General features: G+C 38.5%; 1 protein-coding gene across 1 annotated transcript in view; it reads left to right on the forward strand.

The window, feature by feature from the left end:
- The window catches only part of HASPIN (histone H3 associated protein kinase), a 104,948-nt gene continuing 77,999 nt past the window's right edge, over positions 1-26,949 (forward strand). The window contains exons 1-2 of the mRNA XM_088460774.1: positions 1-210; positions 23,155-23,359. Of these exons, the coding sequence (XP_088316900.1) occupies positions 23,157-23,359 (203 nt within the window). The 5' untranslated portion in view covers positions 1-210; positions 23,155-23,156. The remainder of the gene's footprint in view (positions 211-23,154; positions 23,360-26,949) is intronic.

Consider the following 26,949-nt stretch of genomic DNA (forward strand, 5'->3'; position numbering starts at 1 on the left):
GTGTCACCGTACATAAGATGGCGGCTGGCCGGGGCACAGCGGATTCGGGGTGTGAGAGGCGGCACCGCCCAGATCAGGGTAGTGATGATGGCGCTGCCCATAACTGACATGGCGGCCGGAGAGGGGTCACGTGCTGCTGGCGGGAGGTTTGAATTTTGCGTGTCTGCCCCGGAAGTTGTCAGACGGATCCCGATGTTCTCAGTGAGGGGGGTGAGTTCTGTGTTATATATACTGTATATACTGTCACCATCCCCTATAGGGACATATATAGTATACACCCCTGCTATACATATACATTGTGTAATGGGGGTGACGCCTGTGTTATATATACTGTCACCATCCCCTATAGGGACATATATAGTATACACCCCTGCTATACATATACATTGTGTAATGGGGGTGACGCCTGTGTTATATATACTGTATATACTGTCACCATCCCCTATAGGGACATATATAGTATACACCCCTGCTATACATATACATTGTGTAATGGGGGTGACGCCTGTGTTATATATACTGTATATACTGTCACCATCCCCTATAGGGACATATATAGTATACACCCCTGCTATACATATACATTGTGTAATGGGGGTGACGCCTGTGTTATATATACTGTATATACTGTCTCCATCCCCTATAGGGACATATATAGTATACACCCCTGCTATACATATACATTGTGTAATGGGGGTGACGCCTGTGTTATATATACTGTATATACTGTCACCATCCCCTATAGGGACATATATAGTATACACCCCTGCTATACATATACATTGTGTAATGGGGGTGACTCCTGTGTTATATATACTGTATATACTGTCACCATCCCCTATAGGGACATATATAGTATACACCCCTGCTATACATATACATTGTGTAATGGGGGTAACTCCTGTGTTATATATACTGTATATACTGTCACCATCCCCTATAGGGACATATATAGTATACTCCCCTGCTATACATATACATTGTGTAATGGGGGTGACGCCTGTGTTATATATACTGTCTCCATCCCCTATAGGGACATATATAGTATACACCCCTGCTATACATATACATTGTGTAATGGGGGTGACGCCTGTGTTATATATACTGTATATACTGTCGCCATCCCCTATAGGGACATATATAGTATACTCCCCTGCTATACATATACATTGTGTAATGGGGGTGACGCCTGTGTTATATATACTGTCTCCATCCCCTATAGGGACATATATAGTATACACCCCTGCTATACATATACATTGTGTAATGGGGGTGACGCCTGTGTTATATATACTGTATATACTGTCACCATCCCCTATAGGGACATATATAGTATACACCCCTGCTATACATATACATTGTGTAATGGGGGTGACGCCTGTGTTATATATACTGTATATACTGTCACCATCCCCTATAGGGACATATATAGTATACACCCCTGCTATACATATACATTGTGTAATGGGGGTGACGCCTGTGTTATATATACTGTATATACTGTCTCCATCCCCTATAGGGACATATATAGTATACACCCCTGCTATACATATACATTGTGTAATGGGGGTGACGCCTGTGTTATATATACTGTATATACTGTCACCATCCCCTATAGGGACATATATAGTATACACCCCTGCTATACATATACATTGTGTAATGGGGGTGACTCCTGTGTTATATATACTGTATATACTGTCACCATCCCCTATAGGGACATATATAGTATACACCCCTGCTATACATATACATTGTGTAATGGGGGTGACTCGTGTTATATATACTGTATATACTGTCACCATCCCCTATAGGGACATATATAGTATACACCCCTGCTATACATATACATTGTGTAATGGGGGTAACTCCTGTGTTATATATACTGTATATACTGTCACCATCCCCTATAGGGACATATATAGTATACTCCCCTGCTATACATATACATTGTGTAATGGGGGTGACGCCTGTGTTATATATACTGTCTCCATCCCCTATAGGGACATATATAGTATACACCCCTGCTATACATATACATTGTGTAATGGGGGTGACGCCTGTGTTATATATACTGTATATACTGTCACCATCCCCTATAGGGACATATATAGTATACTCCCCTGCTATACATATACATTGTGTAATGGGGGTGACGCCTGTGTTATATATACTGTCTCCATCCCCTATAGGGACATATATAGTATACACCCCTGCTATACATATACATTGTGTAATGGGGGTGACGCCTGTGTTATATATACTGTATATACTGTCACCATCCCCTATAGGGACATATATAGTATACACCCCTGCTATACATATACATTGTGTAATGGGGGTGACGCCTGTGTTATATATACTGTATATACTGTCACCATCCCCTATAGGGACATATATAGTATACACCCCTGCTATACATATACATTGTGTAATGGGGGTGACGCCTGTGTTATATATACTGTATATACTGTCACCATCCCCTATAGGGACATATATAGTATACACCCCTGCTATACATATACATTGTGTAATGGGGGTGACGCCTGTGTTATATATACTGTATATACTGTCACCATCCCCTATAGGGGACATATATAGTATACACCCCTGCTATACATATACATTGTGTAATGGGGGTAACTCCTGTGTTATATATACTGTATATACTGTCACCATCCCCTATAGGGGACATATATAGTATACTCCCCTGCTATACATATACATTGTGTAATGGGGGTGACGCCTGTGTTATATATACTGTATATACTGTCACCATCCCCTATAGGGACATATATAGTATACACCCCTGCTATACATATACATTGTGTAATGGGGGTGACGCCTGTGTTATATATACTGTATATACTGTCACCATCCCCTATAGGGACATATATAGTATACACCCCTGCTATACATATACATTGTGTAATGGGGGTGACGCCTGTGTTATATATACTGTATATACTGTCACCATCCCCTATAGGGGACATATATAGTATACACCCCTGCTATACATATACATTGTGTAATGGGGGTAACTCCTGTGTTATATATACTGTATATACTGTCACCATCCCCTATAGGGACATATATAGTATACTCCCCTGCTATACATATACATTGTGTAATGGGGGTGACGCCTGTGTTATATATACTGTCTCCATCCCCTATAGGGACATATATAGTATACACCCCTGCTATACATATACATTGTGTAATGGGGGTGACGCCTGTGTTATATATACTGTATATACTGTCACCATCCCCTATAGGGACATATATAGTATACACCCCTGCTATACATATACATTGTGTAATGGGGGTGACGCCTGTGTTATATATACTGTATATACTGTCACCATCCCCTATAGGGACATATATAGTATACACCCCTGCTATACATATACATTGTGTAATGGGGGTGACGCCTGTGTTATATATACTGTCACCATCCCCTATAGGGACATATATAGTATACACCCCTGCTATACATATACATTGTGTAATGGGGGTGACTCCTGTGTTATATATACTGTATATACTGTCACCATCCCCTATAGGGACATATATAGTATACACCCCTGCTATACATATACATTGTGTAATGGGGGTGACGCCTGTGTTATATGTACTGTATATACTGTCACCATCCCCTATAGGGGACATATATAGTATACACCCCTGCTATACATATACATTGTGTAATGGGGGTGACTCCTGTGTTATATATACTGTATATACTGTCACCATCCCCTATAGGGACATATATAGTATACTCCCCTGCTATACATATACATTGTGTAATGGGGGTGACTCCTGTGTTATATATACTGTATATACTGTCACCATCCCCTATAGGGACATATATAGTATACACCCCTGCTATATATATACATTGTGTAATGGGGGTGACTCCTGTGTTATATATACTGTATATACTGTCACCATCCCCTATAGGGACATATATAGTATACACCCCTGCTATACATATACATTGTGTAATGGGGGTGACTCCTGTGTTATATATACTGTATATACTGTCACCATCCCCTATAGGGACATATATAGTATACACCCCTGCTATACATATACATTGTGTAATGGGGGTGACTCCTGTGTTATATATACTGTATATACTGTCACCATCCCCTATAGGGACATATATAGTATACACCCCTGCTATACATATACATTGTGTAATGGGGGTGACTCCTGTGTTATATATACTGTATATACTGTCACCATCCCATATAGGGACATATATAGTATACACCCCTGCTATACATATACATTGTGTAATGGGGGTGACGCCTGTGTTATATATACTGTATATACTGTCACCATCCCCTATAGGGACATATATAGTATACACCCCTGCTATACATATACATTGTGTAATGGGGGTGACTCCTGTGTTATATATACTGTATATACTGTCACCATCCCCTATAGGGACATATATAGTATACACCCCTGCTATACATATACATTGTGTAATGGGGGTGACTCCTGTGTTATATATACTGTATATACTGTCACCATCCCCTATAGGGACATATATAGTATACACCCCTGCTATACATATACATTGTGTAATGGGGGTGACTCCTGTGTTATATATACTGTATATACTGTCACCATCCCCTATAGGGGACATATATAGTATACACCCCCTGCTATACATATACATTGTGTAAGGGGGGTGACTCCTGTGTTATATATACTGTATATACTGTCACCATCCCCTATAGGGACATATATAGTATACACCCCTGCTATACATATACATTGTGTAATGGGGGTGACTCCTGTGTTATATATACTGTCACCATCCCCTATAGGGGACATATATAGTATACACCCCTGCTATACATATACATTGTGTAATGGGGGTGACTCCTGTGTTATATATACTGTATATACTGTCACCATCCCCTATAGGGACATATATAGTATACACCCCTGCTATACATATACATTGTGTAATGGGGGTGACTCCTGTGTTATATATACTGTATATACTGTCACCATCCCCTATAGGGACATATATAGTATACACCCCTGCTATACATATACATTGTGTAATGGGGGTGACTCCTGTGTTATATATACTGTATATACTGTCACCATCCCCTATAGGGACATATATAGTATACACCCCTGCTATACATATACATTGTGTAATGGGGGTGACTCCTGTGTTATATATACTGTATATACTGTCACCATCCCCTATAGGGACATATATAGTATACACCCCTGCTATACATATACATTGTGTAATGGGGGTGACGCCTGTGTTATATATACTGTATATACTGTCTCCATCCCCTATAGGGACATATATAGTATACACCCCTGCTATACATATACATTGTGTAATGGGGGTGACGCCTGTGTTATATATACTGTATATACTGTCACCATCCCCTATAGGGACATATATAGTATACACCCCTGCTATACATATACATTGTGTAATGGGGGTGACGCCTGTGTTATATATACTGTATATACTGTCACCATCCCCTATAGGGACATATATAGTATACACCCCTGCTATACATATACATTGTGTAATGGGGGTGACGCCTGTGTTATATATACTGTCTCCATCCCCTATAGGGACATATATAGTATACACCCCTGCTATACATATACATTGTGTAATGGGGGTGACGCCTGTGTTATATATACTGTATATACTGTCACCATCCCCTATAGGGACATATATAGTATACACCCCTGCTATACATATACATTGTGTAATGGGGGTGACGCCTGTGTTATATATACTGTATATACTGTCACCATCCCCTATAGGGACATATATAGTATACACCCCTGCTATACATATACATTGTGTAATGGGGGTGACGCCTGTGTTATATATACTGTCACCATCCCCTATAGGGACATATATAGTATACACCCCTGCTATACATATACATTGTGTAATGGGGGTGACTCCTGTGTTATATATACTGTATATACTGTCACCATCCCCTATAGGGACATATATAGTATACACCCCTGCTATACATATACATTGTGTAATGGGGGTGACGCCTGTGTTATATATACTGTATATACTGTCACCATCCCCTATAGGGACATATATAGTATACTCCCCTGCTATACATATACATTGTGTAATGGGGGTGACTCCTGTGTTATATATACTGTATATACTGTCACCATCCCCTATAGGGACATATATAGTATACACCCCTGCTATACATATACATTGTGTAATGGGGGTGACTCCTGTGTTATATATACTGTATATACTGTCACCATCCCCTATAGGGACATATATAGTATACACCCCTGCTATACATATACATTGTGTAATGGGGGTGACTCCTGTGTTATATATACTGTATATACTGTCACCATCCCCTATAGGGACATATATAGTATACACCCCTGCTATACATATACATTGTGTAATGGGGGTGACTCCTGTGTTATATATACTGTATATACTGTCACCATCCCCTATAGGGACATATATAGTATACACCCCTGCTATACATATACATTGTGTAATGGGGGTGACTCCTGTGTTATATATACTGTATATACTGTCACCATCCCATATAGGGACATATATAGTATACACCCCTGCTATACATATACATTGTGTAATGGGGGTGACGCCTGTGTTATATATACTGTATATACTGTCACCATCCCCTATAGGGACATATATAGTATACACCCCTGCTATACATATACATTGTGTAATGGGGGTGACTCCTGTGTTATATATACTGTATATACTGTCACCATCCCCTATAGGGACATATATAGTATACACCCCTGCTATACATATACATTGTGTAATGGGGGTGACTCCTGTGTTATATATACTGTATATACTGTCACCATCCCCTATAGGGACATATATAGTATACACCCCTGCTATACATATACATTGTGTAATGGGGGTGACTCCTGTGTTATATATACTGTATATACTGTCACCATCCCCTATAGGGGACATATATAGTATACACCCCCTGCTATACATATACATTGTGTAATGGGGGTGACTCCTGTGTTATATATACTGTATATACTGTCACCATCCCCTATAGGGACATATATAGTATACACCCCTGCTATACATATACATTGTGTAATGGGGGTGACTCCTGTGTTATATATACTGTATATACTGTCACCATCCTCTATAGGGGACATATATAGTATACACCCCTGCTATACATATACATTGTGTAATGGGGGGTGACTCCTGTGTTATATATACTGTATATACTGTCACCATCCCCTATAGGGACATATATAGTATACACCCCTGCTATACATATACATTGTGTAATGGGGGGTGACTCCTGTGTTATATATACTGTATATACTGTCACCATCCCATATAGGGACATATATAGTATACACCCCTGCTATACATATACATTGTGTAATGGGGGTGACTCCTGTGTTATATATACTGTATATACTGTCACCATCCCCTATAGGGACATATATAGTATACACCCCTGCTATACATATACATTGTGTAATGGGGGGTGACTCCTGTGTTATATATACTGTATATACTGTCACCATCCCCTATAGGGACATATATAGTATACACCCCTGCTATACATATACATTGTGTAATGGGGGGTGACTCCTGTGTTATATATACTGTATATACTGTCACCATCCCATATAGGGACATATATAGTATACACCCCTGCTATACATATACATTGTGTAATGGGGGTGACTCCTGTGTTATATATACTGTATATACTGTCACCATCCCCTATAGGGACATATATAGTATACACCCCTGCTATACATATACATTGTGTAATGGGGGGTGACTCCTGTGTTATATATACTGTATATACTGTCACCATCCCCTATAGGGGACATATATAGTATACACCCCTGCTATACATATACATTGTGTAATGGGGGTGAGTCCTGTGTTATATATACTGTATATACTGTCACCATCCCCTATAGGGACATATATAGTATACACCCCTGCTATACATATACATTGTGTAATGGGGGTGACGCCTGTGTTATATATACTGTATATACTGTCACCATCCCCTATAGGGGACATATATAGTATACACCCCTACTATACATATATTGTGTAATGGGGGTGACTCCTGTGTTATATATACTGTATATACTGTCACCATCCCATATAGGGACATATATAGTATACACCCCTGCTATACATATACATTGTGTAATGGGGGTGACTCCTGTGTTATATATACTGTATATACTGTCACCATCCCCTATAGGGACATATATAGTATACACCCCTGCTATACATATACATTGTGTAATGGGGGGTGACTCCTGTGTTATATATACTGTATATACTGTCACCATCCCCTATAGGGGACATATATAGTATACACCCCTGCTATACATATACATTGTGTAATGGGGGTGACTCCTGTGTTATATATACTGTATATACTGTCACCATCCCCTATAGGGACATATATAGTATACACCCCTGCTATACATATACATTGTGTAATGGGGGTGACTCCTGTGTTATATATACTGTATATACTGTCACCATCCCCTATAGGGACATATATAGTATACACCCCTGCTATACATATACATTGTGTAATGGGGGTGACGCCTGTGTTATATATACTGTATATACTGTCACCATCCCCTATAGGGGACATATATAGTATACACCCCTGCTATACATATACATTCTGTAATGGGGGTGACGCCTGTGTTATATATACTGTATATACTGTCACCATCCCATATAGGGGACATATATAGTATACACCCCTGCTATACATATACATTGTGTAATGGGGGTGACTCCTGTGTTATATATACTGTATATACTGTCACCATCCCCTATAGGGGACATATATAGTATACACCCCTGCTATACATATACATTGTGTAATGGGGGTGACGCCTGTGTTATATATACTGTATATACTGTCACCATCCCCTATAGGGACATATATAGTATACACCCCTGCTATACATATACATTGTGTAATGGGGGTGACTCCTGTGTTATATATACTGTATATACTGTCACCATCCCCTATAGGGACATATATAGTATACACCCCTGCTATACATATACATTGTGTAATGGGGGTGACTCCTGTGTTATATATACTGTATATACTGTCACCATCCCATATAGGGGACATATATAGTATACACCCCTGCTATACATATACATTGTGTAATGGGGGTGACTCCTGTGTTATATATACTGTATATACTGTCACCATCCCCTATAGGGACATATATAGTATACTCCCCTGCTATACATATACATTGTGTAATGGGGGTGACTCCTGTGTTGTATATACTGTCACCATCCCCTATAGGGACATATATAGTATACACCCCTGCTATACATATACATTGTGTAATGGGGGTGACTCCTGTGTTATATATACTGTATATACTGTCACCATCCCCTATAGGGACATATATAGTATACACCCCTGCTATACATATACATTGTGTAATGGGGGTGACTCCTGTGTTATATATACTGTATATACTGTCACCATCCCATATAGGGGACATATATAGTATACACCCCTGCTATACATATACATTGTGTAATGGGGGTGACTCCTGTGTTATATATACTGTATATACTGTCACCATCCCCTATAGGGGACATATATAGTATACACCCCTGCTATACATATACATTGTGTAATGGGGGTGACGCCTGTGTTATATATACTGTATATACTGTCACCATCCCCTATAGGGACATATATAGTATACACCCCTGCTATACATATACATTGTGTAATGGGGGTGACTCCTGTGTTATATATACTGTATATACTGTCACCATCCCCTATAGGGGACATATATAGTATACACCCCTGCTATACATATACATTGTGTAATGGGGGTGACTCCTGTGTTATATATACTGTATATACTGTCACCATCCCCTATAGGGGACATATATAGTATACACCCCTGCTATACATATACATTGTGTAATGGGGGTGACTCCTGTGTTATATATACTGTATATACTGTCACCATCCCCTATAGGGGACATATATAGTATACACCCCTGCTATACATATACATTGTGTAATGGGGGTGACGCCTGTGTTATATATACTGTATATACTGTCACCATCCCCTATAGGGACATATATAGTATACACCCCTGCTATACATATACATTGTGTAATGGGGGTGACGCCTGTGTTATATATACTGTATATACTGTCACCATCCCCTATAGGGACATATATAGTATACACCCCTGCTATACATATACATTGTGTAATGGGGGTGACTCCTGTGTTATATATACTGTCTCCATCCCCTATAGGGACATATATAGTATACACCCCTGCTATACATATACATTGTGTAATGGGGGTGACTCCTGTGTTATATATACTGTATATACTGTCACCATCCCATATAGGGGACATATATAGTATACACCCCTACTATACATATATTGTGTAATGGGGTGACTCCTGTTTTATATATATATATATACTGTATATACTGTCACCATCCCCTATAGGGGATAATATCTATAGATAAATAAAACTTAACTTCTATTGTATCCAATATATATTCAAAAATAAAAATTACGGCTGTTTTGGTAGGAAACTACTCCTAACGAAATATCATGCCAATAGGTCTAAACAATTAACCACTAGTCTTCAGAAACCATCTGCGGAGGACGTGTGGAGACCAGAATGTGGTTCTCATGTTATTGTTTGTATCACCATCCCAGATTTTCTGAAGAAGATTTAGCAGCTCTATACATTTTGGAAGATCTGGAAGACTAATCAAACAATCCACCCAAGACCCAAGGGAACAGACCTATGTGTAGAAAAAGATCAAATTTCTTACCACAGGGTAAAGTTTTTAGACGTACGGGTCTTTATGAGTTTGGTTGCAAAAGATCTAGGTAAATTACATACTAACAGTTATAGAATATCTTGTCATGGAAGGAATCTCCATTATAGACAGGCAGGCTTTGGATGAAATTAATAATTGGGGTGATGTAGTCCCAAAAACCCTAGGATATAGCGGGGAACATTGTTATCTGGCCAAAGGACCTTTACATGAAAGAGGCATACAAACCATTGGAAGATGGCAAATGCTATAAGAGAGTCCTCTTTAATCCGACAGATAATTTTATAATTTACTATGCCAGAATCATTGGGTTTAAAGGATGGTGTCATCAACAAGTCAGAACATGATAACTTTTTATCTACTTTTGAAGATGCACAAAAATCTGCTTGAACCACCTGGCCAAGCCCAGTGTGTCCAGGATTGGGGGACTCCTGGATAATGCCAGTAACATCTTAGATGCACGCTTAAGACAACATGTACTTGAATTACCATCATATGTACAGGGCACTGCAGATCTCCTAAGAAAGATACATGATGTAAAGCTAGGGGACAACCACTTTCTTGTCAGCTTAGATGTAGAGTCTCTTTACACCAGCATAGACCATAATCAAGGCATCAAAGCGATCATTTTTCCTGACCATGGAGGATTTCAACGAATTTCATGAGTTCTTATTAGAACTATTACATTGTGTTTCAATTATTTCACCTCCGATGACAAATTTTACGTACAGCGCCAAGGTACTGCCATGGGAAGTACCTGCGCACAAGCCTATGCCGACCTTTTTTTGGGTTGGTGGGAGAGGGAATATGTATTCAGTGACCAAAACGAATCCCCTACCAAAATAATAACTTTGTGGCTAAGTTAGATAGACGACGTGTTTGTAATATGGGAAGGTGACAAATTCTTTCAAAGACTTTGTGCAAATTCTGAATGACAATGATGTCAACCTAATATTGACGTTTGATATCAGTAAGAACCAGATTTCTTACCTCAACCTTCTCATTTAGGACAAACTAACACGATCGAAACTACCACCAAATCTTTTACATTTCTCTAGCTCTCTAATTCCCTCCCAACCCTGCGTAATATAACGAAAGACCCTGCGTAATATAACGAAAGGAGAATTTCTCACCTTAAGAGGAACTGTTCAAATGAGGACACGTATAAGATCAAGTGTCAGGAACTTGCCATCAACCTCAAAGAACGAGGATACAGTGGGAGGTCCATCAAAAAGGCTAAAGCCTTTACAGATGACACCAACAGAGATTCTCTCATTTTTAGATAAAAGGAACAATCTTCGGATAAGAATGACACCACCAGGTTTGTAGGGGACTGTGAAGAATGGGCAATCCTACACTGGCCCATTCTCCTTACGGACACGGTGTTAGCTAAGCACCTAAAGGATAAGGTGGCTATAAGCTGGAGGAGATCTCCCAATCTAATGCTGCATACACACTGTACAACCTGCACATCCATATATATCGCTGATAGATTTCCCCCAACTTTCTGTAGTGCAGGGCAAACTATTTTGGTTGTACACACTGATAGATATCTATGATCGATATTTCCGTGAAGTCATGTCTTTACCGGCAAATCTTGACAAAATCATCCAAAGTTGGCCTGCAGGTACAGTTGTACATAGATATCATTATCATTCATGTGGGAACGCGCATCATTGGTCGATCATTAACTGCATAAAAATGAACGATTTAACGTTGACCGTTATCGGTCTGGGAAATCGTCCCGTGTGTATGCAGCTTAAGGGACAAGCTTGTTCGAAGTCATTATACCAAGACCTTTCCCAAACAACCACTTAGATCTGGAACTTTCCCGTGTGGATCCTGTAAGGTCCCTGACCACATACTCAAGAGATCTGTAGTTGACAAAACAATTCACATTAAACCATTTATGAATTGAATACTGCACTACTTGTGACGGCCACTTAGGTATGTGGGAATGACAACGCGGGCCCTGAAGCAGGGGGCGTTGGAACATGCGGGCCCTGAAGCAGGGGGCATTGGAACATGCGGGCCCTGAAGCAGGGGGCATTGGAACATGCGGGCCCTGAAGCAGGGGGCATTGGAACATGCGGGCCCTGAAGCAGGGGGCATTGGAACATGCGGGCCCTGAAGCAGGGGGCCATTGGGACATGCGGGCCCTGAAGCAGGGGGCCATTGGGACATGCGGGCCCTGAAGCAGGGGGCCATTGGGACATGCGGGCCCTGAAGCAGGGGGCCATTGGGACATGCGGGCCCTGAAGCAGGGGGCCATTGGGACATGCGGGCCCTGAAGCAGGGGGCCATTGGGACATGCGGGCCCTGAAGCAGGGGGCCATTGGGACATGCGGGCCCTGAAGCAGGGGGCCATTGGGACATGCGGGCCCTGAAGCAGGGGGCCATTGGGACATGCGGGCCCTGAAGCAGGGGGCCATTGGGACATGCGGGCCCTGAAGCAGGGGGCCATTGGGACATGCGGGCCCTGAAGCAGGGGGCCATTGGGACATGCGGGCCCTGAAGCAGGGGGCCATTGGGACATGCGGGCCCTGAAGCAGGGGGCCATTGGGACATGCGGGCCCTGAAGCAGGGGGCCATTGGGACATGCGGGCCCTGAAGCAGGGGGCCATTGGGACATGCGGGCCCTGAAGCAGGGGGCCATTGGGACATGCGGGCCCTGAAGCAGGGGGCCATTGGGACATGCGGGCCCTGAAGCAGGGGGCCATTGGGACATGCGGGCCCTGAAGCAGGGGGCCATTGGGACATGCGGGCCCTGAAGCAGGGGGCCATTGGGACATGCGGGCCCTGAAGCAGGGGGCCATTGGGACATGCGGGCCCTGAAGCAGGGGGCCATTGGGACATGCGGGCCCTGTCCCTGGTACCATACTATTACTCGTGTACTTTGTGTACAGAGATTTACCACTTCTCCCTAAAGGTGTGTACACATGGGACGATTCGCTCCGTGAGCGACATCGCCCCGCGCGTCCCCGGCTGGGGTGCGCTCCGTGAGCGACCTCGCCCCGCGCCGAGCTCCCTCCCTCATCCCCGAACATGTTCTAGCTGACTATCAGGTTGGACAGGAGGTTCGGGCGATGAACGATAACTACCAACTACAAACGGGAGCGCGCATTGGTAGTTATCGTTCATCGTTTTGGGGGTGAAACTGGACGATTTTTTTGGATGACTGAATATCGTTATCGTTCAGTCGTCCAAAAAAATCGTCCTTTGTGTACACACCTTAACTTTTAGATTCCTCATACACATTACCATGCTTGGTATATTATCTACACCGTATTTACATTGTACACGTAGTATACGTTTCCTCATACACATTACCCTGCGTAGTATATTATCTACACCGTATTTACATTGTACACGTAGTATACGTTTCCTCATTATACACATTACCATGCGTAGTATATTATCTACACCGTATTTAAATTGTACACGTAGTATACGTTTCCTCATACACATTACCATGTCTAGTATATTATCTACACCGTATTTACATTGTACACGTGGTATACGCTTCCTCATACACATTACCATGCGTAGTGTATTATCTACACCGTATTTACATTGTACACGTGGTATACGTTTCCTCACTATCACACCTCACACACTTATTTATCTTCAATCGCCTTGTAGCAATTTTTAGGAAGCTCTTTGTATATTCCCTGTCCTTGATCCTAGTTGCCATGGGTGATGGCATAGTATCTGTTTTTTTCACTACCATTTTGTCTTCTCACTTTTCCCTACATATATCCTTTTTATTAACCTGTATACAGATTTTATAATATGACATTTTTTGTTCCATTTTTTTCCATTCTTTATCACTTTATTTTCATATGTATTGATATTATTATAGAAATATATTACACATTTTTTCTATGTGTAATTCTAAACTACTTATAGCACACTATTATATTACTTATAGCACACTATTATATTATTTATAGCACACTATTATATTACTTATAGCACGCTATTCTATTACTTATAGCACGCTATTCTATTACTTATAGCACGCTATTCTATTACTTATAGCACGCTATTCTATTACTTATAGCACGCTATTCTATTACTTATAGCACGCTATTCTATTACTTATAGCACACTATTCTATTACTTATAGCACACTATTCTATTACTTATAGCACACTATTCTATTACTTATAGCACACTATTCTATTACTTATAGCACACTATTCTATTACTTATAGCACACTATTCTATTACTTATAGCACACTATTCTATTACTTATAGCACACTATTCTATTACTTATAGCACACTATTCTATTACTTATAGCACACTATTATATAACTTATAGCACACTATTATATAACTTATAGCACACTATTGTATCTTATAGCACACTATTATATTACTTATAGCACACTATTATATTACTTATAGCACACTATTATATTACTTATAGCACACTATTATATTACTTATAGCACACTATTATATTACTTATAGCACACTATTATATTTCTTATAGCACACTATTATATTTCTTATAGCACACTATTATATTTCTTATAGCACACTATTATATTTCTTATAGCACACTATTATATTACTTACAGCACACTATTATATTACTTATAGCACACTATTATATTTCTTATAGCACACTATTATTACTTATAGCACACTATTATATTACTTATAGCACACTATTATATTACTTATAGCACACTATTATATTACTTATAGCACACTATTATATTACTTATAGCACACTATTATATTACTTATAGCACACTATTATATTATAGCACACTATTATATTACTTATAGCACACTATTATATTTCTTATAGCACACTATTATTACTTACAGCACACTATTATTACTTACAGCACACTATTATATTACTTATAGCACACTATTATATTACTTATAGCACACTATTATATTACTTATAGCACACTATTATATTACTTATAGCACACTATTATATTACTTATAGCACACTATTATATTACTTATAGCACACTATTATATTTCTTATAGCACACTATTATATTTCTTATAACACACTATTATATTTCTTATAGCACACTATTATATTTCTTATAGCACACTATTATATTTCTTATAGCACACTATTATATTTCTTATAGCACACTATTATATTTCTTATAGCACACTATTATATTACTTATAGCACACTTATTACTTATAGCACACTTATTACTTATAGCACACTATTCTATTACTTATAGCACACTATTCTATTACTTATAGCACACTATTATATTACTTATAGCACACTATTATATTACTTATAGCACACTATTATATTACTTATAGCACACTATTATATTACTTATAGCACACTATTATATTTCTTATAGCACACTATTATATTTCTTATAACACACTATTATATTTCTTATAGCACACTATTATATTTCTTATAGCACACTATTATATTTCTTATAGCACACTATTATATTTCTTATAGCACACTATTATATTTCTTATAGCACACTATTATATTACTTATAGCACACTTATTACTTATAGCACACTTATTACTTATAGCACACTATTCTATTACTTATAGCACACTATTCTATTACTTATAGCACACTATTATATTACTTATAGCACACTATTATATTACTTATAGCACACTATTGTATTACTTATAGCGCACTATTGTATTACTTATAGCGCACTATTGTATTTCTTATAGCACACTATTATATTTCTTATAACACACTATTATATTTCTTATAGCACACTATTATATTTCTTATAGCACACTATTATATTTCTTATAGCACACTATTATATTTCTTATAGCACACTATTATATTTCTTATAGCACACTATTATATTACTTATAGCACACTTATTACTTATAGCACACTTATTACTTATAGCACACTATTCTATTACTTATAGCACACTATTCTATTACTTATAGCACACTATTATATTACTTATAGCACACTATTATATTACTTATAGCACACTATTGTATTACTTATAGCGCACTATTGTATTACTTATAGCGCACTATTGTATTACTTATAGCCCACTATTGTATTACTTATAGCCCACTATTGTATTACTTATAGCCCACTATTGTATTACTTATAGCCCACTATTCTATTACTTATAGCCCACTATTCTATTACTTATAGCCCACTATTCTATTACTTATAGCCCACTATTCTATTACTTATAGCCCACTATTCTATTACTTATAGCCCACTATTCTATTACTTATAGCCCACTATTCTATTACTTATAGCCCACTATTATATTACTTATAGCACACTATTATATTACTTATAGCACACTATTATATTACTTATAGCACACTATTATATTACTTATAGCACACTATTGTATTACTTATAGCACACTATTGTATTACTTATAGCACACTTATTACTTATAGCACACTTATTACTTATAGCACACTTATTACTTATAGCACACTTATTACTTATAGCACACTTATTACTTATAGCACACTTATTACTTATAGCACACTTATTACTTATAGCACACTTATTACTTATAGCACACTATTCTATTACTTATAGCCCACTATTATATTACTTATAGCCCACTATTATATTACTTATAGCACACTTATTACTTATAGCACACTATTATATTACTTATAGCACACTATTATATTACTTATAGCACACTATTATATTACTTATAGCACACTATTATATTATAGCACACTATTATATTATAGCACACTATTATATTACTTATAGCACACTATTATATTACTTATAGCACACTATTATATTACTTATAGCACACTATTATTACTTATAGCACACTATTGTATTACTTATAGCACACTATTGTATTACTTATAGCACACTATTGTATTACTTATAGCACACTATTGTATTACTTATAGCCCACTATTGTATTACTTATAGCCCACTATTCTATTACTTATAGCCCACTATTATATTACTTATAGCCCACTATTATATTACTTATAGCACACTTATTACTTATAGCACACTATTATATTACTTATAGCACACTATTATATTACTTATAGCACACTATTATATTACTTATAGCACACTATTATATTTCTTATAGCACACTATTATTACTTATAGCACACTATTATTACTTATAGCACACTATTATATTACTTATAGCACACTATTATATTACTTATAGCACACTATTATATTACTTATAGCACACTATTATATTACTTATAGCACACTATTGTATTACTTATAGCACACTATTCTATTACTTATAGCCCACTATTCTATTACTTATAGCCCACTATTCTATTACTTATAGCCCACTTATTACTTATAGCCCACTTATTACTTATAGCACACTTATTACTTATAGCACACTATTATATTACTTATAGCACACTATTGTATTACTTATAGCACACTATTGTATTACTTATAGCACACTTATTACTTATAGCACACTTATTACTTATAGCACACTTATTACTTATAGCACACTTATTACTTATAGCACACTATTATATTACTTATAGCACACTATTATATTACTTATAGCACACTATTATATTACTTATAGCACACTATTATATTACTTATAGCACACTATTATATTACTTATAGCACACTATTATATTACTTATAGCACACTATTATATAACTTATAGCACACTTATTACTTATAGCACACTTATTACTTATAGCACACTTATTACTTATAGCCCACTATTATATTACTTATAGCCCACTATTATATTACTTATAGCACACTATTATATTACTTATAGCACACTATTATATTACTTATAGCACACTATTATATTACTTATAGCACACTATTGTATTACTTATAGCACACTATTGTATTACTTATAGCACACTATTGTATTACTTATAGCACACTATTCTATTACTTATAGCCCACTATTGTATTACTTATAGCCCACTTATTACTTATAGCACACTTATTACTTATAGCACACTATTATTACTTATAGCACACTATTATATTACTTATAGCACACTATTATATTACTTATAGCACACTATTATATTACTTATAGCACACTATTCTATTACTTATAGCCCACTATTGTATTACTTATAGCCCACTTATTACTTATAGCACACTATTATTACTTATAGCACACTATTATTACTTATAGCACACTATTATATTACTTATAGCACACTATTATATTACTTATAGCACACTATTATATTACTTATAGCACACTATTATATTACTTATAGCACACTATTATATTACTTATAGCACACTATTATATTACTTATAGCACACTATTATATTACTTATAGCACACTATTATATTACTTATAGCACACTATTATATTATAGCACACTATTATATTACTTATAGCACACTATTGTATTACTTATAGCACACTATTGTATTACTTATAGCACACTATTGTATTACTTATAGCACACTATTGTATTACTTATAGCACACTATTGTATTACTTATAGCACACTATTGTATTACTTATAGCACACTATTGTATTACTTATAGCACACTATTGTATTACTTATAGCACACTATTGTATTACTTATAGCACACTATTGTATTACTTATAGCACACTATTGTATTACTTATAGCACACTATTGTATTACTTATAGCACACTTATTACTTATAGCACACTATTATATTACTTATAGCACACTTATTACTTATAGCACACTTATTACTTATAGCACACTATTATATTACTTATAGCACACTAATCTATTACTTATAGCCCACTATTATATTACTTATAGCACACTATTATATTACTTATAGCACACTATTATATTACTTATAGCACACTATTATATTATAGCACACTATTATATTACTTATAGCACACTATTGTATTACTTATAGCACACTATTGTATTACTTATAGCACACTATTGTATTACTTATAGCACACTATTGTATTACTTATAGCACACTATTGTATTACTTATAGCACACTATTGTATTACTTATAGCACACTATTGTATTACTTATAGCACACTATTGTATTACTTATAGCACACTATTGTATTACTTATAGCACACTATTGTATTACTTATAGCACACTATTGTATTACTTATAGCACACTATTATATTACTTATAGCACACTAATCTATTACTTATAGCCCACTATTATATTACTTATAGCACACTTATTACTTATAGCACACTATTATATTACTTATAGCACACTATTATATTACTTATAGCACACTATTATATTATAGCACACTATTATATTACTTATAGCACACTATTATATTACTTATAGCTCACTATTATATTACTTATAGCTCACTATTATATTACTTATAGCACACTATTATATTACTTATAGCACACTATTATATTACTTATAGCACACTATTATTACTTATAGCACACTATTATTACTTATAGCACACTTATTACTTATAGCACACTTATTACTTATAGCACACTATTATATTACTTATAGCACACTATTATATTACTTATAGCACACTATTGTATTACTTATAGCACACTATTGTATTACTTATAGCACACTATTGTATTACTTATAGCACACTATTGTATTACTTATAGCACACTATTGTATTACTTATAGCACACTATTGTATTACTTATAGCACACTATTGTATTACTTATAGCACACTATTGTATTACTTATAGCACACTATTGTATTACTTATAGCACACTATTATATTACTTATAGCACACTAATCTATTACTTATAGCCCACTATTATATTACTTATAGCACACTTATTACTTATAGCACACTATTATATTACTTATAGCACACTATTATATTACTTATAGCACACTATTATATTATAGCACACTATTATATTACTTATAGCACACTATTATATTACTTATAGCACACTATTATATTACTTATAGCACACTATTATTACTTATAGCACACTATTATTACTTATAGCACACTATTGTATTACTTATAGCACACTATTGTATTACTTATAGCACACTATTGTATTACTTATAGCACACTATTGTATTACTTATAGAACACTATTGTATTACTTATAGCACACTATTGTATTACTTATAGCACACTATTGTATTACTTATAGCACACTATTGTATTACTTATAGCACACTATTGTATTACTTATAGCACACTATTGTATTACTTATAGCACACTATTGTATTACTTATAGCACACTTTTTACTTATAGCACACTATTCTATTACTTATAGCCCACTATTCTATTACTTATAGCCCACTATTCTATTACTTATAGCCCACTATTCTATTACTTATAGCCCACTATTCTATTACTTATAGCCCACTATTCTATTACTTATAGCCCACTATTCTATTACTTATAGCCCACTATTCTATTACTTATAGCACACTATTCTATTACTTATAGCACACTATTCTATTACTTATAGCACACTATTCTATTACTTATAGCACACTATTCTATTACTTATAGCACACTATTATATTACTTATAGCACACTATTATATTACTTATAGCACACTATTGTATTACTTATAGCACACTATTGTATTACTTATAGCACACTATTGTATTACTTATAGCACACTATTGTATTACTTATAGCACACTATTGTATTACTTATAGCACACTATTGTATTACTTATAGCACACTTATTACTTATAGCACACTATTCTATTACTTATAGCCCACTATTATATTACTTATAGCACACTATTATATTACTTATAGCCCACTATTATATTACTTATAGCACACTTATTACTTATAGCACACTTATTACTTATAGCACACTTATTACTTATAGCACACTATTATATTACTTATAGCACACTATTATATTACTTATAGCACACTATTATATTACTTATAGCACACTATTATATTACTTATAGCACACTATTATATTACTTATAGCACACTATTATTACTTATAGCACACTATTATTACTTATAGCACACTATTGTATTACTTATAGCACACTATTGTATTACTTATAGCACACTATTATATTACTTATAGCACACTATTATATTACTTATAGCACACTATTGTATTACTTATAGCACACTATTGTATTACTTATAGCACACTATTGTATTACTTATAGCACACTATTGTATTACTTATAGCACACTATTGTATTACTTATAGCACACTATTGTATTACTTATAGCACACTATTGTATTACTTATAGCACACTATTGTATTACTTATAGCACACTATTGTATTACTTATAGCACACTATTGTATTACTTATAGCACACTATTGTATTACTTATAGCACACTATTGTATTACTTATAGCACACTATTGTATTACTTATAGCACACTATTGTATTACTTATAGCACACTATTGTATTACTTATAGCACACTATTGTATTACTTATAGCACACTATTGTATTACTTATAGCACACTATTGTATTACTTATAGCACTATGTATTTTATTATACTGCCTGACTGACCGTAATGCACAGTCTTCTTTAGTTTCTCTATTTGGTTACTAACGTAACACTTAAGCTGCGTACACACTGACCGTTATATTGGCAGATCAATTGATCGGCCATTATATCTGCTGCCCGTCGGCCAGTGCGTATCCGCGATATGTCTGAACGGCGGTGATCACCGACACATTGCATTGGCTGTGCTGCACCGGCGATGGACAGATATGTTTGCAGATATATCGGTCTATAGACCATCTGTACACACACAGCGGCAGCCGCGGGAAGGCGGGCGGGATGCGCTAATGACCCGGCAGCCGGGAACCGCGGGCTTGGAGAGATGTTGGCGGTTCTGTATAGTGTGTAGCCAGCATAAATCCTTCACTATTCCTGTGTTCTGTGAGACTTTCTGATTGGCTGCAATACATGCCCATTATGTGGCATGAAACGTGATTGGTTTACCTGCTACACTTCAGCTGTGACCTGCGCTCTAGCAGGCTAGGCTGTAGCCGGTGAGCAATATATACAGTATATACTTGGAGTGTGGTGAAAGCTCATATTGCTGTTCCCTATGAATGAATGAAGCCTGCGTTGGGGGTTGTGCCAGTGGCACGACCTTGGCCATTCAGTGCTGTCTGTGGAAGACATGTTACTATTGGGTATGTGGAATTACAGTGCGGCTATGTCCTGTGTGCTGGCGGCTCTACCCTAGTCACAGCATAGCCGCACGTATACCATCAGCAGCGTCTAATGTCAGCCTGTCTCTGTTCCCTTCTAGATATGGCAGGGAAGTGTCTGGGTGCACAAGGTGGCGTTATACGGACCTATGGCCGCCTGCGCCCTGTGAGGAGGGTGCAGCCTCAGAAGTGGTTCTCTCCTGCAGAGCGCAGACATCTCTTCTCTAGTTCCTCCTCTTCCTCTCACCTCACCTCTCCACACGAGACCTCGTCTTCCGGAGACTCTGACTATCTGCCTCCTAAACGGTGAGTCTCTTGCTCCATGTCCCCTCGCACGCAGCCCCCTGTCCCCCTCTGACCTGTAGGACGTCTCATTGTCACGTCTGCCCTTCTCAGTGCATATCTGTCTGTATACTTGCTGGGAGAGCTCTGCGTTTGTCTGTTCTCCCCCTGCTCCAGTGGCTGGTATCTAGGGTTAGCGCAGTCGCGGTCACCCCAGGGTAGGAATTGCCCCATGATGTTTGGAGCGCGCCCCTCATTCAGTGTTTTAGAATAAATTGCACCTTTCAATAACGCTGTGTTATTATAGAGGTGCCATCACTGCAGTCTCTGTCCTTGGTACAGTAGCCTCTCTAGGTGTGGTGACGTAGCCTGGGCAGTGGCGGCCTGGACAAAGGTTGTGTCATTAGGGGATGGAGTTTAGGTGACTCTGCCCACAAGCGCTCTCCGCACTGGGACTAGACCACCTGCGTGCCTCCCCCCTGTCGCAGAGAGTAGTTTGGGAATCTCTGTTTTGTGTAATGCATCAACTACTAACCCCATCGGATATCCGTGATTAGTGAGACGTTCTCATAGTGTGATAGAGAAATGCTGCCTATAAGGGATAAGACTTTATAGTCATAAGTCTGAATAACGAAAGCGATTTTATTCTATGTCCTGTCATAGCCTGATCCGATATCATTCTGGGGAGCGCAGTCCTGTATCACAGTAATATAGCAATACCACATCTACATAATATGCAAACCACTACCAATCGCCTTTCTACATACTCACCCCACTAAGATAGGATGGGGACACACAGGGGCCTGGATCACACAGACTGCCATAGCAGAATGTCACACCTCTCAGCGCTTGTTCCTGTACAGAGTGTACGCTCAGCCTCAGTCACACAGTCATTACATGCTTGTTCCTGTACAGAGTGTACGCTCAGCCTCCGTCACACAGTCATTACATGCTTGTTCCTGTACAGAGTGTACGCTCAGCCTCCGTCACACAGTCATTACATGCTTGTTCCTGTACAGAGTGTACGCTCAGCCTCAGTCACACAGTCATTACATGCTTGTTCCTGTACAGAGTGTACGCTCAGCCTCAGTCATTACATGCTTGTTCCTGTACAGAGTGTACGCTCAGCCTCAGTCACAGTCATTACACGCTTGTTCCTGTACAGAGTGTACGCTCAGCCTCCGTCACACAGTCATTACATGCTTGTTCCTGTACAGAGTGTACGCTCAGCCTCCGTCACACAGTCCTTACATGCTTGTTCCTGTACAGAGTGTACGCTCAGCCTCCGTCACACAGTCCTTACATGCTTGTTCCTGTACAGAGTGTACGCTCAGCCTCCGTCACACAGTCATTACACGCTTGTTCCTGTACAGAGTGTACGCTCAGCCTCCGTCACACAGTCATTACACGCTTGTTCCTGTACAGAGTGTACGCTCAGCCTCCGTCACACAGTCATTACATGCTTGTTCCTGTACAGAGTGTACGCTCAGCCTCCGTCACACAGTCATTACATGCTTGTTCCTGTACAGAGTGTACGCTCAGCCTCAGTCAGTCATTACACGCTTGTTCCTGTACAGAGTGTACGCTCAGCCTCCGTCACACAGTCATTACACGCTTGTTCCTGTATAGAGTGTACGCTCAGCCTCCGTCACACAGTCATTACATGCTTGTTCCTGTACAGAGTGTACGCTCAGCCTCAGTCATTACATGCTTGTTCCTGTACAGAGTGTACGCTCAGCCTCAGTCACAGTCATTACACGCTTGTTCCTGTACAGAGTGTACGCTCAGCCTCCGTCACACAGTCCTTGCATGCTTGTTCCTGTACAGAGTGTACATACGCTCAGCCTCCGTCACACAGTCATTACACGCTTGTTCCTGTACAGAGTGTACATACGCTCAGCCTCCGTCACACAGTCATTACACGCTTGTTCCTGTACAGAGTGTACATACGCTCAGCCTCCGTCACACAGTCATTACACGCTTGTTCCTGTACAGAGTGTACGCTCAGCCTCCGTCACACAGTCATTACACGCTTGTTCCTGTACAGAGTGTACATACGCTCAGCCTCCGTCACACAGTCATTACACGCTTGTTCCTGTACAGAGTGTACGCTCAGCCTCCGTCACACAGTCATTACACGCTTGTTCCTGTATAGAGTGTACGCTCAGCCTCCGTCACACAGTCATTACATGCTTGTTCCTGTACAGAGTGTACGCTCAGCCTCAGTCACACAGTCATTACACGCTTGTTCCTGTACAGAGTGTACATACGCTCAGCCTCAGTCACACAGTCATTACACGCTTGTTCCTGTATAGAGTGTACGCTCAGCCTCAGTCACACAGTCATTACACGCTTGTTCCTGTACAGAGTGTACGCTCAGCCTCAGTCACACAGTCATTACACGCTTGTTCCTGTTCAGAGTGAACATACGCTCAGCCTCCGTCACACAGTCATTACACGCTTGTTCCTGTACAGAGTGTACGCTCAGCCTCCGTCACACAGTCATTACATGCTTGTTCCTGTACAGAGTGTACGCTCAGCCTCAGTCACACAGTCATTACACGCTTGTTCCTGTACAGAGTGTACATACGCTCAGCCTCAGTCACACAGTCATTACACGCTTGTTCCTGTACAGAGTGTACGCTCAGCCTCCGTCACAGTCATTACACGCTTGTTCCTGTACAGAGTGTACGCTCAGTCACAGTCATTACACGCTTGTTCCTGTACAGAGTGTACATACGCTCAGCCTCCGTCACAGTCATTACACGCTTGTTCCTGTATAGAGTGTACGCTCAGCCTCCGTCACACAGTCATTACACGCTTGTTCCTGTATAGAGTGTACGCTCAGCCTCCGTCACACAGTCATTACATGCTTGTTCCTGTACAGAGTGTACGCTCAGCCTCAGTCAGTCATTACACGCTTGTTCCTGTACAGAGTGTACGCTCAGCCTCCGTCACACAGTCATTACATGCTTGTTCCTGTATAGAGTGTACGCTCAGCCTCAGTCATTACATGCTTGTTCCTGTACAGAGTGTACGCTCAGCCTCAGTCACAGTCATTACACGCTTGTTCCTGTACAGAGTGTACGCTCAGCCTCCGTCACACAGTCATTACATGCTTGTTCCTGTACAGAGTGTACGCTCAGCCTCCGTCACACAGTCCTTACATGCTTGCTCCTGTACAGAGTGTACACTCAGCCTCAGTCACAGTGATTACATGCTTGTTCCTGTACAGAGTGTACGCTCAGCCTCCGTCACACAGTCATTACATGCTTGTTCCTGTACAGAGTGTACGCTCAGCCTCCGTCACACAGTCATTACATGCTTGTTCCTGTACAGAGTGTACGCTCAGCCTCCGTCACACAGTCATTACATGCTTGTTCCTGTACAGAGTGTACGCTCAGCCTCCGTCACAGTCATTACACGCTTGTTCCTGTACAGAGTGTACGCTCAGCCTCCGTCACACAGTCATTACACGCTTGTTCCTGTACAGAGTGTACGCTCAGCCTCCGTCACACAGTCATTACACGCTTGTTCCTGTACAGAGTGTACGCTCAGCCTCCGTCACAGTCATTACACGCTTGTTCCTGTACAGAGTGTACGCTCAGCCTCCG

Source organism: Taudactylus pleione, unplaced genomic scaffold (assembly GCF_031769625.1).
Source record: "Taudactylus pleione unplaced genomic scaffold, aTauple2 ptg000978l, whole genome shotgun sequence".
In the NCBI taxonomy this organism is placed as follows: domain Eukaryota; kingdom Metazoa; phylum Chordata; class Amphibia; order Anura; family Myobatrachidae; genus Taudactylus; species Taudactylus pleione.